This window comes from Saccopteryx bilineata, chromosome 10 (assembly GCF_036850765.1).
Source record: "Saccopteryx bilineata isolate mSacBil1 chromosome 10, mSacBil1_pri_phased_curated, whole genome shotgun sequence".
NCBI lineage: Eukaryota > Metazoa > Chordata > Mammalia > Chiroptera > Emballonuridae > Saccopteryx > Saccopteryx bilineata.
The window spans coordinates 14180396-14194071 of NC_089499.1; the positions used below are offsets into that span (position 1 = coordinate 14180396).

A 13676-nucleotide genomic window follows, 5' to 3' on the forward strand; every position below is an offset into this window, starting at 1 on the left:
ATACAGTAATATAGTGTAATTCTGGTGGTTGAGGCCAAGCACGTTGACACTGGATTTGGGCAGACCACAGAAGAACTCTGAAGCCGAAAGGCATTGGGCTGTTCCCATTTATTGGAGTCTCACAGAGGTGGGCGAGCAATAGGCAGAGGAAAACCTCTTCTTCTGGCGGCAGTGGTGGTGGTGAGCAAACAGCAAAACTGCCCCTCACAGGGCTGGGCAGGTGATCCACGCCAAGGGAAAGTACCTGTAGCCTTATATAGGCTACACACACGTGGCTCTGCCACATGCTCATGTATTAATCATGCAAAGTGCAAGCGAGCAAGCCTAACAGCTCTTTTCTCTACATATACTCACAGCTGGGGAATCAGGGTGAAAGGCATATGGGAGTTCTTTATACACACCTGGAGGCATCTTGATGAAGGGCTTAAGGTCATGTACTTTGGTCTGTTGCATGGCCCGCTCTTTTTCGGCAAGGGTCCGTGCCCTGGCCTGAATAATATGTCTCTCCAACATTTCAAATTCATCCAACCGCTGCTTATAGAGCTTCCGAATCTGGTGGGCAGATGATCAAACGCACAGAAGTATAAGATCACATAGCTTTACTCAATCTCACCCCAGCATCAGGGTTTCCTGTGAAGCACAGAGCAGTCACAGCACCATAGAGACTGTCAGGTTTAACTTGACATAAGTAAAAGTTGAGACCCATAATGGTAAATGGTTTAAAAGTTTCATAGGGAAGTCAGTAACAGAGGTGAGCTGGGAAACCTGTCTGCTGACTCCTGATTTTAAAGTGAAACTCTGAAATACCAAACACAAGTTAGCACACCACTGTGGTAGAAAAGGGCTGCACCACCCAGATCCCACTTTAAAAAAGGACTTGCGGCCCTGACCGGTTGGCTCAGCGGTAGAGCTTCGGCCTGGCGTGCAGGGGACCTGGGTTCGATTCCCGGCCAGGGCACATAGGAGATGCGCCCATTTGCTTCTCCATCCCCCCCTCCTTCCTCTCTGTCTCTCTCTTCCCCTCCCACAGCCAAGGCTCCATTGGAGCAAAGATGGCCCGGGCGCTGGGGTATGGCTCCTTGGCCTCTGCCTCAGGCGCTAGAGTGGCTCTGTTCGCGGTAGAGCGACGCCCCGGAGGGGCAGAGCGTCGCCCCTGGTGGGAGTGCCGGGTGGATCCCGGTCGGGCGCATGCGGGAGTCTGTCTGACTGTCTCTCCCCATTTCCAGCTTCAGAAAAGAAAAAAAAAAAAAAAAAAAGGACTTGCAGGGAGCATAGTGAGCACACAGCCTCCAGCTACCAGGTCTTCAGTTTATCTCAGCTGCTTGAATGCCTTCAGCTGCGCCTCCCTTCAGAGTCATTAACAGTGCCGGCAGCATTCAGACCCAGAAGAGAGAACTCAGGTCAGCTGCTTTCCTTGCACCGATGAGGAGGCAGAGTTGCTGTTCCAAAGTCTGGGCATGCCTCCTGAAATGTGGGCATGAATGCCTCGGTTAAAGATTGTGATTTAAAAAAAAAAAAAAGATTGTGGTTTGCGATACAAAGGCAAGCTCCCCCAAGGGGAGGGGGGCATGGGGTTAACTTTTAGCATTATCTGCAGAACAACTATTCCGCTGTCACAGTCGTTTTATTTATGCATACCTCGTTTTATTGCACTTCACTTTATTGCATTTCACAGGTGTGTTTTTTACAAATTGAAGGCAAAACCTTCCACCAGAGAAAAGATCGCCACTTGCTTTATAACATACTCTATTGCGGAGCTCTGGAACCAAACCAGCAATATCCCTGACGTTTGCCTGTACATAATATGTGCATGTGTGCAGACAAAGATAGATGTTACAGGTCCTGGCCAGTTGGCTCAGCGGTAGAGCGTCAGCCTGGCGTGTGGAAGTCCCGGGTTCGATTCCCTGTCAGGGCACACAGGAGAAGCTCCCATCTGTTTCTCCACCCTTCCCCGGCTCCTTCCTCTATCTCTCAGAAGGGCAGGGCATCGCCCCCTGGTGGGTATGTCGGCGCATGCGGGAGTCTGTCTGACCACCTCCCTGCTTCTAACTTCGAAAAAGAAAAAAAAAAAAAAAAGATAGGTGTTTTAGATATAGGACTTTTGTGTGTAGTATGTGTGTATTTGTGTAAGTGTGCGTTTAGTGTTCTTCCACTAGAATGTTGGATACACTGGGGCGGGCAGGATCTGGGCCTTTTCCCAGCTGCACCCTCGGTGCCTGGAACAGCGCCTGGCACCCGACAGGTGCTGACACTTGTCCAACAGCGGAGTACTGCAGAAGCTCGCCTTTCTGCGGGGGTGTCCTGATTGCCCCACACGGTCCGTACCGCGGGTGAGCACCGGTAGGAAGCGCATGGGGGCTTGGGCCGTGTTACCTGCTGCAGCTTGTCCACGAACTCCTCGTGGTGCGCATCCTCGCTGCCTCGAGCCTTGATGAAATTTGTGCTCAAGTCGTCGCCGATCACCTCGGCCGTGTAGAAATTACGGAAGACGCGGGTGAGCACGTGCGAGATGTCCTGGGTGCGCAGCGAGGTGGGGCGCAGACGCAGCAGCTGAGGCTCGGGAAGCGTCGAGAGCGCCAGCGGCGAGAGGTGGGGTGGCCCACTTCTGAAGCCGTCATGGAAATCCTCGGGGTAGGGGACAGAAGACAGCAAGATGGACTCGCTGGGGCTGCAGATCCGGGCCAGATGTGAGGATGGCGTCCACGTTGCCCCAGCGGCCTCATAGGACCCAGATTGCGAGGAAGGGCAATCCCTGGCTTGTCCGGTCTCCATGGCAACTAAAAACGCTGCTAACTCTCCGCTGCACTTCCGCTTGGGGCCCCGCCTTTTCCGCTTTGCCTCCTCTTCCACAGTGTCGCTGGCATCATTGTAATAAATACCTAATATTCGCATTATCAGCAGCACCTATAGTCAGCTGTGCTTAGTTGAAAAAGGATTAATGGGCATAGCCAGGACAGAATGATTGCAAAACCGTGTTCCTAACTACCTATCTTTATGCGTTCATTTTCTAATTTGTTAAGCAATCGTTAATTTGTAATGCTGGTGGTTGGGCCAGGCGGGTTCTCACTGAATTTGGGCAGTAGAGAAACTGCAAGCTGTAAAGCTCAGGCCATACTGGTTTGTTAGAGGCTCATAAAGATAGATGAGCAAATAAACAAGGGAAAATCTACTTTTTGCAGTAGGGCAGGGGAGCAGGGGAGCAGGGATCTGGAAGAATTACCGCCTAGCACCGCCAGCCTTACGGAGATCACACACAGGTGGTGCTGCCATTCACCCACGCATCAATCAGGCAAAGTGCTTGGAGCAGGTAAACCCACGAGCAAGCCTAACATAGTTGTTTTCCCCACACTGTTCATACAATATTTACTGTATGAAGATTCTGTTTGAGGTCTGTACAGGGAGCTGGAAATACCAAAGGAAGTGAGAGATGTGCCTTTGTCCTCAGGGAGGTGTGTGTGTGTGTGTGTGTGTGTGTGTGACAGACCAGGGTGGTGAACAAGGTGGGAACAGGAAAACAACTGCAGTTTAGTGGGTTAAGGCTAAAGTGGAGATAAATGTTAGTGGTCATAAAACCACAAAGGACTGAATTGGTCTGTAGAGGGAGTGTGAACAGTAGTGTCTTTTTGGATAAAGTGAAGACCAAAGATTTAAAAGCACAAGTAGATTCACCATTTGTCATCAAGGAAGTGAAAATTAAAATCACAAAAAGCACTACTCACTTAGTAGTAGAATGTGAAATCAATCAGCAAATCAATCAAAACAAATCAACCATATTACCCAAAGCAATTTATAAATTCAGTGCAATTCCTATTAAAATAACAATGGCATACTTCAAAGATATAGAACAAATATTCCAAAAATTTATTCTTTTTGGAACCAAAAAAGAACACAAATAGCCTCAGCAATCTTGAAAAGGAAGAATAAAGTGGGAAGTATCACACTTTCTGATATCAAGTTATACTAGAAGGCCATTATACTCAAAACAGCCTGGTACTGGCATAAGAGCAGGCATATAAGACAATGGAACAGAACAGAGAACCCAGAAATAAACTCACACCTTTATGGACAATTGATATTTGACAAAGGAGATAAAAGCATACAATGGAGTAAAGACAGTCTCTTCAACAAATGGTGTTGGGAAATTTGGACAGCTACCTGCAAAAAAATGAAACTAGACCATCAACTTACACCATTCACAAAAATAAACTCAAAATGGATAAAAGACTTAAATGTAAGTTGTGAAACCATAATCATCTTGGAAGAAAACAAAGGTAGTAAGCTCTCCGACATCTCTCGCAGCAATATATTTGCTGATTTATCTCCACAGGCAAGTGAAATAAAGGACAGGATGAACAAATGGGACTATATCAAACTAAAAAGCTTTTGTGCAGCTAAAGATAATATGAACAAAGTAAAAAGACAAATGGGAGAACATATTCGACAATACTTCTGATAAGGGGTAATAACCAAAATTTATAAAGAACTTGTAAAACTCAACATCAGGAAGATAAACAGTCTAATCAAAAAATGGGCAAAATAAATGAATAGACACTTCTCAAAAGAGGACATACAGATGGCCAAGAGGCATATGAAGAAATGCTCAACATCACTAGTCATTAGAGAAATGCAAATTAAAACCATAATGAGATATCACCTCACACCTGTCAGAATGGTGCTCATTAACAAAACAACACATAATAAGTGCTGGTGAGGATGTGGAGAAAGGGGAACCCTCCTGCACTGCTGGTGGGAATGCAGACTGGTGCAGCCACTGTGGAAAAAAGTATGGAGATTCCTCAAAAAATTAAAAATGGAACTGCCTTTTGACCTAGCCATCCCACTTTTAGGAATTTATCCTAAGAATTCCAAATCACTGATTCAAAAGAAGAAACTGCAGCAAACCCCATGTTTACTGCAGAATTGTTTACAGTAGCCAAGATCTAGAAACAGCCCAAGTGTCCGTCAGTGGACAAGTGGATCAAAAAGCTTTGGTACATATATACAATGGAATACTATGCAGCTGTGAAAAAGGAAATCTTACCTTTGCGACAACATGGATGGACCTGGAAACTATCATGCTGAGTGAAATAAGCCAGATAGAGAAAGAAGAATATCATACGACCTCACTCAGTTGAGGAATCCAATGAACAATGTGAACTGAGGAACGGAATAGAGGCAGAGGTGGGATTAAAGGGACCAGAGGGAAAGGAGATGAGAGGATGGGATCAGAGAAGGAAAAGAGATTAGTGAAATTATATACACATAACACAGCGTTATAGAGAGCAGGACAGCAAATCCTGGAGGGAAGGGGGAAAGGCGTTGGGGGGAGGAGGCAAGGGGGATGTTGAGGGGAACACGGGGGAAGGGGGGAGATATATCTGTGGGACACTTGAATCTATGTAAACATAATAAATTAAAATCAATAAAAATTTTTAAAAAATCAACTAGCCGAGTGCTGGTGAGGAAGTGGAACAACTTGAGTTTTCATATATTGCAATACAAATAGGAACTAGGAAGGCAGCTCTGAAAAACAGTTTAGGAATTTTTTATAAAGTTACACATACAGCAGTCCCACTCTTAGATATTTTCCTAAGTGAAATGAAAACTTACAGGCACACAAAGCCCCTATGCAAATGTTCAAGGCAGCTTTATTCATAATCTTCAAAAACTGGAAGAAACCCAAATGTCCCATCTAGCGGTAGAAGGATAAATAAATAGTGGTACATGTATACAATGGAATACTCTCAACAATAAAGTGGAAACATCACACATGAATTATCAAATGCATTATGCCGGGTGAAAGAAACCATTTTCAACAGGCTGCATATTGTATGATTCCATGTATAGGACATTCTGGAAAATGCAAAGCAGAAAACAGGTCCATGGTTGCCAGGTGCTGGTGACAAGAATTAGTGTTGGCTCTAAAGGAGCATGAAGGAATTCACTGGGGATGATGGAAATGTTTTATATCTTGATTGTAGTGGTGGTTATAAAACTGTATGAATTTGTCAAACCTCATGGACCTGTACACTACAAAGGGTGAATTTTACTGTACATAAATTATACTTCGTTTCTTTTTAAAATTTTTCATTTATTTATTTTAGAGAGAGGAGAGAGGCAGGGAAAGCAGGGGGGGGGAAGAGCAGAAAGCATCAACTTGTAGTAGTTGCTTCTCATATGTGCCTTGACCAGGCAAGCCCAAGGTTTCAAACTGGTGACCTCAGCTTCCAGGTCAATGCTTTATCCACTGTGCCAACACAGGTCAGGCATTACTTCATTTTTAAGTGAAAAAGAAAAGGGGGAACTAGTAGAAGTAAGCCAGGAGAGAAGGGAACTCCTTGCAGAAGGTCCTCATTGCTTAAAAGCTAGGAGAGAGCAGCACATATGGAAGGACTTAAAAGAAGGTCAGGAGTGGATTTGATTAGGGATAGATCCCAAAGGTGGAATGGGCAAGACTTGCTGATAGATGGGAGTGAGAGAGAAGGGTTAAGAATGACTCCCAAATATGCTGAATGTGTGACCAGGTGGATAGTTGTCCACTAAGATGTTCAGGAAGAGGGCTGCTCTTGTCCAGGGCAGCATTTGACATCACATTGGCTGTCATCATTGGCACAGTGTGGCTTCTGCTCACAGGCGATACAACTAACTAACTCCTTTTCACTCCTGGGGTGAGTCTGTGTGCCTTAGCCTGAAACCCACTTCCTGAGATGAGCCCTGGGATGGTCGCCCACAGACCTGGCCCACTTCCGCTCCCTCATCTGTCCTTTCCAGTGCCTTGTCCTCAGAGCTGGCGATCTAGAGTCCCTGCCCTAGACTGTGTCCTTGAGAAGACCCTGCTCTGGCTCTCGTCCAGCCACACCCTTCTCTACAGAGTGAGGAGACCACAGGCCAAGGTAACATGCCCCATGCCTGTCCTCCAAGTACCTGGGCCCCCCAAATTACTTGCCCAGACATCCTGAGTCATTGACAGGGCCTGTGCAGGTCTCTTCTTTACGGCCTTCCTCCCATTGCTGACCGACCGGTGTTGGCACGAAGGGGGAGCTTTGGTGGGAGGTGGAGGCAGCTTTGGCATGCCGGTCCCCCAGTGGTGCACGAAGGAGCTGTGTGTGGTAAGAGAATGGGAACGGTCTGGGGGCCTCCATTGCTCTAACATGAGAATGGGCCTGCCCAAACCAGGTAGTCCTGTTAGTTAAGCAGTTCTGCTTATGGAGACTCCTGGGCCCTGTTCCCTGTTGTAGGGAAGGACAAGACAATGGATCCTGCCCATCACTTTTGGCCTCTCTAACCTGCCTGCAGACAGCCTCGGAGGTCACAGGGAGTCTGACCCAGCCTAGGAGAGGTCGCCCCTTTTTCTGACCCCCCCTCCCACCTTCTGGCTTCAGTCTCCTCTGCTCTGTCCAGGCTGGTGTCTCCAGGAATCCTTCAATTCCTCCAATGGCTATGGCCACTCCTCTGTCCTTTGTCAACCTTTCGGTACCATCTGTGGCTGCGCAGTCCCTCTTAATGACTCACTCTGGTCCCTTGCTTTCCCCATCTCCACTCTCTTTTCCCTCTTCTACCGATATCTCTCTGCCTGATAAGCTGGATTCTTCCCTCAGTCCACCGTGCCCAGCATTCAGTTTGCGCTCTGACTAACCGAGTAAACAAATGATTCAAACCCTGCCCAGTAACAAAGGGTTCCGCCACCTTTGATCCACTTGCCAGCCCCCTCCCCTGTGAAGAATTCAGCAGCTCAAAGGGAATTTCTTAAGCTGCCCTCTTCATTTTATAGTGTGTTCCACTGACCAGAATTGTTGTTTATTTCTGGTTTCCCTTCACACGTTGTTTGGCCCTTTAAGTAATTTCAATTTTAAAATTCAAAAGTTATACGTCATCATGGTAAAAAAAAAAAATCAAATAGTGCATAAAGAATAAAAAATGGGCCCTGGCCGGTTGGCTCAGTGGTAGAGCGTCGGCCTGGCGTGCAGGAGTCCCGGGTTCGATTCCCAGCCAGGGCACACGGGAGAAGCGCCCATCTGCTTCTCCACCCCTCCCCCTCTCCTTCCTCTCTGTCTCTCTCTTCCCCTCCTGCAGCCGAGGCTCCATTGGAGCAAAGATGGCCTGGGCGCTGAGGATGGCTCTGTGGCCTCTGCCTCAGGCGCTAGGATGGCTCTGGATGCAGCAGAGCGACGCCCCAGATGGGCAGAGCATCGCCCCCTGGTGGGCATGCCAGGTGGATCCCAGTTGGGCGCATGCGGAAGTCTGTCTGACTGCCTCCCCGTTTCCAGCTTTGGAAAAATACAAAAAAAATAAAAAATAAAAAATGAGTGTCCTCCTCTCAATCTCTTTCCTTGGATTATTTCTGGATCTTTTCAGCTATTTTTTTCTGCCTGTATAAACACCAATAACTATAGTTTAAAAAAATTTATTGAGAAGCACAAATGACATTATAGCAGGGGTCCCCAAACTTTTTACACAGGGGGCCAGTTCACTGTCCCTCAGACCGTTGGAGGGCCGGACTATAAAAAAAACTATGAACAAATCCCTACGCACACTGCACATATCTTATTTTAAAGTAAAAAAAAATGGGAACAAATACAATATTTAAAATAAAGAACAAGTAAATTTAAATCAACAAACTGACCAGTATTTCTCTTTTTTTTTTTGTATTTTTCTGAAGCTGGAAACGGGGAGACAGTCAGACAGACTCCTGCATGCGCCCGACTGGGATCCGCCCCGCACGCCCACCAGGGGCGATGTTCGGCCCACCAGGGGGCAGTGCTCTGCCCACCAGGGGGCAATGCTCTGCCCCTCCGGGGCATCGCTCTGCCACGACCAGAGCCACTCTAGCGCCTGGGGCAGAGGCCAAGGAGCCATCCCCAGGGCCCGGGCCATCTTTGCTCCAATGGAGCCTTGGCTGCGGGAGGGGAAGAGAGAGACAGAGAGGAAGGAGGGGGGGGGGTGGAGAAGCAAATGGGCGCCTCTCCTATGTGCCCTGGCTGGGAATCGAACCCAGGTCCCCCGCACGCCAGGCCGACGCTCCACCGCTGAGCCAACCGGCCAGGGCCCTGACCAGTATTTCAGTGGGAACTATGGGCCTACTTTTGGCTAATGAGATGGTCAATGTCCGGTTCCATATTTGTCACTGCTAGCCGTAACAGGTGATATGACGTGCTTCCGGAGCCGTGATGCGTGCATCCCACGTCACAGGAAGTAGTACTGTACGTGAGCCATGCTGCGCTTTGTGGCGCCTCCACATACAGTACTCCCGGAGCACAGGATGAGGATGGATTCTGTGCTCCTCTCACTGACCACCAATGAAAGAGGTGCCCCTATCAGAGGTGCAGCGGGGGCCGGATAAATGGCCTCAGAGGGCCGCATGTGGCCCGCGGGCCGTAGTTTGGGGACCCCTGCATTATAGTATACATTATATATATTACATAACACATATTATATATATTACCCAGTCATTTGCTTTTTTTTTTACTTATGTTCTACAGGAACTCACTAAAGATGGGGTTTTTTGTTTGTTTGTTTTAAGCAGATGCAAGGAAACCCAATGTATGGAAATATACGTTATCTAATCAGGTCCCTGCTATGAACTTTACCTTGTACAATGTATATAATACACAGATATCATAGATTAGGTAATAATCTAATATCCTAGAATTAGAACTGCTCGGCCAAAGGGCGCATATGCACGTTTTAATATTTGAAATATTGCCAAATCACTCTTTAGAAAGATGGTCCCAGAGAAGACTCAACTAGCATTAGGTGGGGGCTTCTGGACATTTTAAACGCGCTTTGAACTGTATCCCAAATTTCCCCCGAGCCCACAGCTCCCTCTAAAACTCCAGATTCATGCATTCATCTTGTACCTGACATCTTCCTTTGAATGCTTGAAGGCTCCTCAAACTTAATGTGGCCAAATAGAGCGCCTGCTCTTTCTTGGCCTTCCCCATTTCAGTCACTGGAACTTCCTCCTTCCGGTGGCCCATGCCAAAAGATGGAGTCACCCTTGACTCTTCCCTCTCACAGCTCCCACCAGTAAATCCTGTTTGTTCTACCATCAAAGTGCATCAAGAATCTTACCAGTTCTCATGCTCTCCACTCCTACCTCTGGGGCCCGAGCCACCATCCACTCACCTGAATTAGTGTGAGCACCTGCTCACAGGGCTCCCTGCTTCAGCCTTTGTCCTTCCATGATCCTTCTCCTTCTAAAGGCTGAAGTGATCCTTTTAAAACAAGTCATTTATGTCCCTCCTCAGCTTGAAAGCATCCAAGTGTTCCCCATTTTCCCCAAAGTAAAAGTGGAAGCCCTTAGAAGGCCCAACAGGACCTGGTTTATAGAAAAGTAAATTGTCCCATACTGTTCTGGGATTACCCAGAGGCCCAGAAATCCTGTGGTCCGGCACGGCATCCTGGGTCCCGGCACGGTCAGCAGTGTCCTGGCATGATCTGAGCATCCTCACTTTGCCATGGCTACTCCCTGAGGAGAGGCCGCCTTTCACTTTTCCTCGTGATGCATCTGGACTTAGGTCCTGAACCCTCTGGAGGGAGCTCAGCTGGGGTGTGGGTTTTCCAGCCTTCGTAAGCATCAGGCACACCCTTGGACCAAGAGCTGTAATGAACTTTGCAGGCTCAGTGGAGGAGGCTGGGTAGAGGACAGCTGTGGGGAGCGGGAATTCCGGGGTATGTCTGTCCAGCAGGCATTTATCCACTCCAGGGAGTCAACATCTGTTACTTTAGCTGATTCCGATGAGGATTACCGTTCCTGACGGTAGAGCTCCAATATGTGATGGTTTCTGCTCAAGGTCTAATAGTAGGAAACAGCGGAACCAAGGTTTAAAGAGCCCCCCAGCCCCCATGCCCTGGGACAGGGGTTCTGAAGACAAGGAGGGGGCAGAATAAACCTTATGCACTCATCTGGCTTGTCCAGGTTGGTTTGGGGGGGGGGCAGGCCCAGCCCTGAAGCACACCTGGAACCTGCCCGTCCTGAAAGTTGGCATTCTTGTTTTGATCCTCCCTTGTCCCCAGAGAACTCAGTGGTGGAGGGGCCAAAGGAAGGAACTCCAGGTCCTCCTCACTGGCCCTCATGCAAGGTTTCACCTGTCTCCAGTCATCCCAGGAGCCTCCTCCCCAAATACCACTCACACACACACACACCTTGAAACAGGATGATCAGCTGCATGTGGTGAGATGCCTGAAACTCCACCATTAGCCAACTAGTCTTTGGGCAGGCGTGGCCTCTCGCTGCACCCAACCGAGCCTGCATAGTCACCAGGACCTCAGGGCATCCTGTAGAGGTCGCTGAGGGCTGGGTTCTGAGGAGGGTAAATCGGGCACCTGGCCAGGGCTGGGCCCACAGAGGGCCCTGGGAATTTAGGCAGAGGCAGCAGAATCCAGCAACTTTGTGGTTGGGTACAAAGCCTCTTGCTGGGCCCTCCAGTCCCCTTGGCCCCGCCCCCACCACACACAAGGCACAGTCATAATCACCACACAGGCCTACACACCCAGCGGAAACAAGCAGAGTGCCTCCCAGCCTGCAAGAGAGGAAGGGGTGGACAGCTGGGAGAGGTGAGGAGAGCACGGGAGTGTGGGCTGACCCGCAAGTCAGAGCAGCAGCCTGGTTTCCCCGAGCAGGGTGTGGCCCAGCCTTCTAGTAGAGCCCGGTAGCATGTGCCAACTCTGAGTCAGCCACACCTCTGCTGCCCAACAGCCCCGGCCAGGCAGGAGGCTTCGGCTCCTCTGTCTGGGCCAGAGGCCAGAAGACGGCCTGTGTGAGGTGGGTTTGGGGTGTGCAAAGGAGGAAGGAGCCTGGCTGCAGCCCGCACCACGGGCACCTGCGCAAAGGGAGAGGTGACAGTCCCAGATGATGCCCTGATTCGGGCTTGGGGCTCAGCCCCTGGGAGGTGATGTAAATAAATAGGAATGATGCTTGAGATGAAGCCAAATTAACTGCTGGTGTCAGGATTTCACTGGGTCTTTGCCTGGGAAGAGAACTGGGCTTGAGGACGTCTGGCTTACTGAACAGAGGAGCTTGCAGGCCCCCAGGGTCATTAGAGGTCTAAGTGCGAGGCCCCCAGAGGGCAGGACTAGAAGAGTGAATCTTGACTTAGGAAAGACAGGAGAGATGAAGGCACAGAAAGAACCCCTCACCGTCGCCACCGCCGGGCTGGGGCTCCAAAGGGAGGCGTGCCAGTGTGGGCCTGCTCATCCCTGAGCAGAAGGAATGCAGACCCTGACAGGTCTGCTAGGGTGGAGGGGTCGGGGTGGAGGTGCCCCTCCTGGAGGACAAGACAGCTGGTGTGAATGCCGGATAAAAGGCTTGAGGGAGGTGTGCGATGGAGGGGGGCTCTCCAAGTGCTGAAGTCCCGACCCAGTCTCAACCCTCAGAAGCAGGAGGCAAGAGCAGCTAGGCCTGCTTGTGCTGGGAAGAAGGGCTTTCTCCAGAAGGGGCTCAACTGGTTTCTGCCAGACTCACACTGGCTTTATCAGCCCGGGAAGCCTAGGCGATTCACTAGTGCCCAGACCTCCCAAGTTCAACTCCCGGCCACACACACACCACACACGCACCACACACACCACACACACAGGGAGCTGAGGTTTGAAACTTCCCAGCGAGAGGGGAGGGGACCCTTCTCCAGACAAGGTTCAGGAATTCCTCTCTGAGGACCTCGGAACTTCTGTACCCATTTTGCAGAAGGGAAAGCAGACCTGTGGGGAGCGGCGGCTGGAGGCTTGGAGGCAGAGACTCCCTTTCGAAGCAGCCTGGCTGGGCTTCGGACATGACGCTGTCCCTTCCCCAGGGTGACGCCAGATTCTATGGAGCAGCACCCCAACCCCAGCGAGGCGCCCACAGGCAGGGCGTAGGGCTGGGCCGCCCTTGGTAATGACAGGGCCCACGGCTGTGGGTGGCTGCGGTGGAGGAAGCGGGAGGGATCATGCTATTTCTGGCTGGGGCGCGTCTACCCGCCAACAGCCAGGGTTAGGCGGGCTTCCCAGCCTCTACCTCTGCCTTCCCTCCCGGATCCCCGGGATGGGGCGGGGAGAGACGCGGCTGGGTGGACCGGAGGGGCGGGGCACAGGCGGGCGGGCGGGGGGCCGGGGGCGGGGCAGTGTCCCAGGCCCACCTCCGGCCTCTTCCCCGCACAGTACCTCCGAGTCTCCTCCACTGCGCTCGGCTGGGACCCGAGGCCGCTGGCGCTGTCGCCGCGCACGTGTGTCCCGCGGCGCTCCGCTCCCGCCGTGCTGTCCCCGTCCCGCCGGGCCGCACGTCCGTCATGGACTCGGGTGGGGACTTCCTGACCCTGCATGGTGAGTGCCCAGTTGGCGCGTGGAAAGTCCCTGCGTGAGCCAGCCCGGCAGAAAGCTGTCCCGGCTCGGGGCGGAAGACCCCCAGCTCCTTCATCCGCCCTCCGCCCCGCCCCGCCCCGGGCCCGCCTCTCGACCCTTCTGTCGCATTGGGAAAATCTCGGCCCAGAACTCGGGGTGAGACTGCCACACACGACCTTGGGCGTTGCCAGTCATGTCCCCCAGATCTAACCGGGGGGGAGTTTCAGGGAGGGGTTCGCGTCTGAAGACTTCTCTGAAGACTTTCCCTGAGTCGCCCAGTCTCGGAGACTCCCCCTTGTCCTGGTCACGGAAGGCTGGGCTCCATGGGCCAGCGCACACGGGGGCGCTGAAGAGGGAGGGAA

General features: G+C 50.7%; 1 protein-coding gene and 1 long non-coding RNA gene across 2 annotated transcripts in view; both read right to left on the reverse strand.

The window, feature by feature from the left end:
- DLEC1 (DLEC1 cilia and flagella associated protein) overlaps nt 1–2786 on the reverse strand; it is a 66457-nt gene extending 63671 nt beyond the window's left edge. The window contains exons 1-2 of the mRNA XM_066245718.1: nt 2374–2786; nt 402–552 (exon numbers count right to left, since the gene is read on the reverse strand). Of these exons, the coding sequence (XP_066101815.1) occupies nt 402–552; nt 2374–2772 (550 nt within the window). The 5' untranslated portion in view covers nt 2773–2786. The remainder of the gene's footprint in view (nt 1–401; nt 553–2373) is intronic.
- Nucleotides 2787–5684: 2898 nt separating this feature from the next.
- Nucleotides 5685–13261, reverse strand: LOC136314301 (uncharacterized). The gene is made up of 4 exons (XR_010727296.1): nt 13113–13261; nt 12697–12897; nt 10126–10795; nt 5685–7100 (listed from the first exon to the last, which is right to left on the reverse strand). It is a non-coding gene; the product is annotated as an uncharacterized lncRNA (long non-coding RNA).
- Nucleotides 13262–13676: the final 415 nt, after the last annotated feature.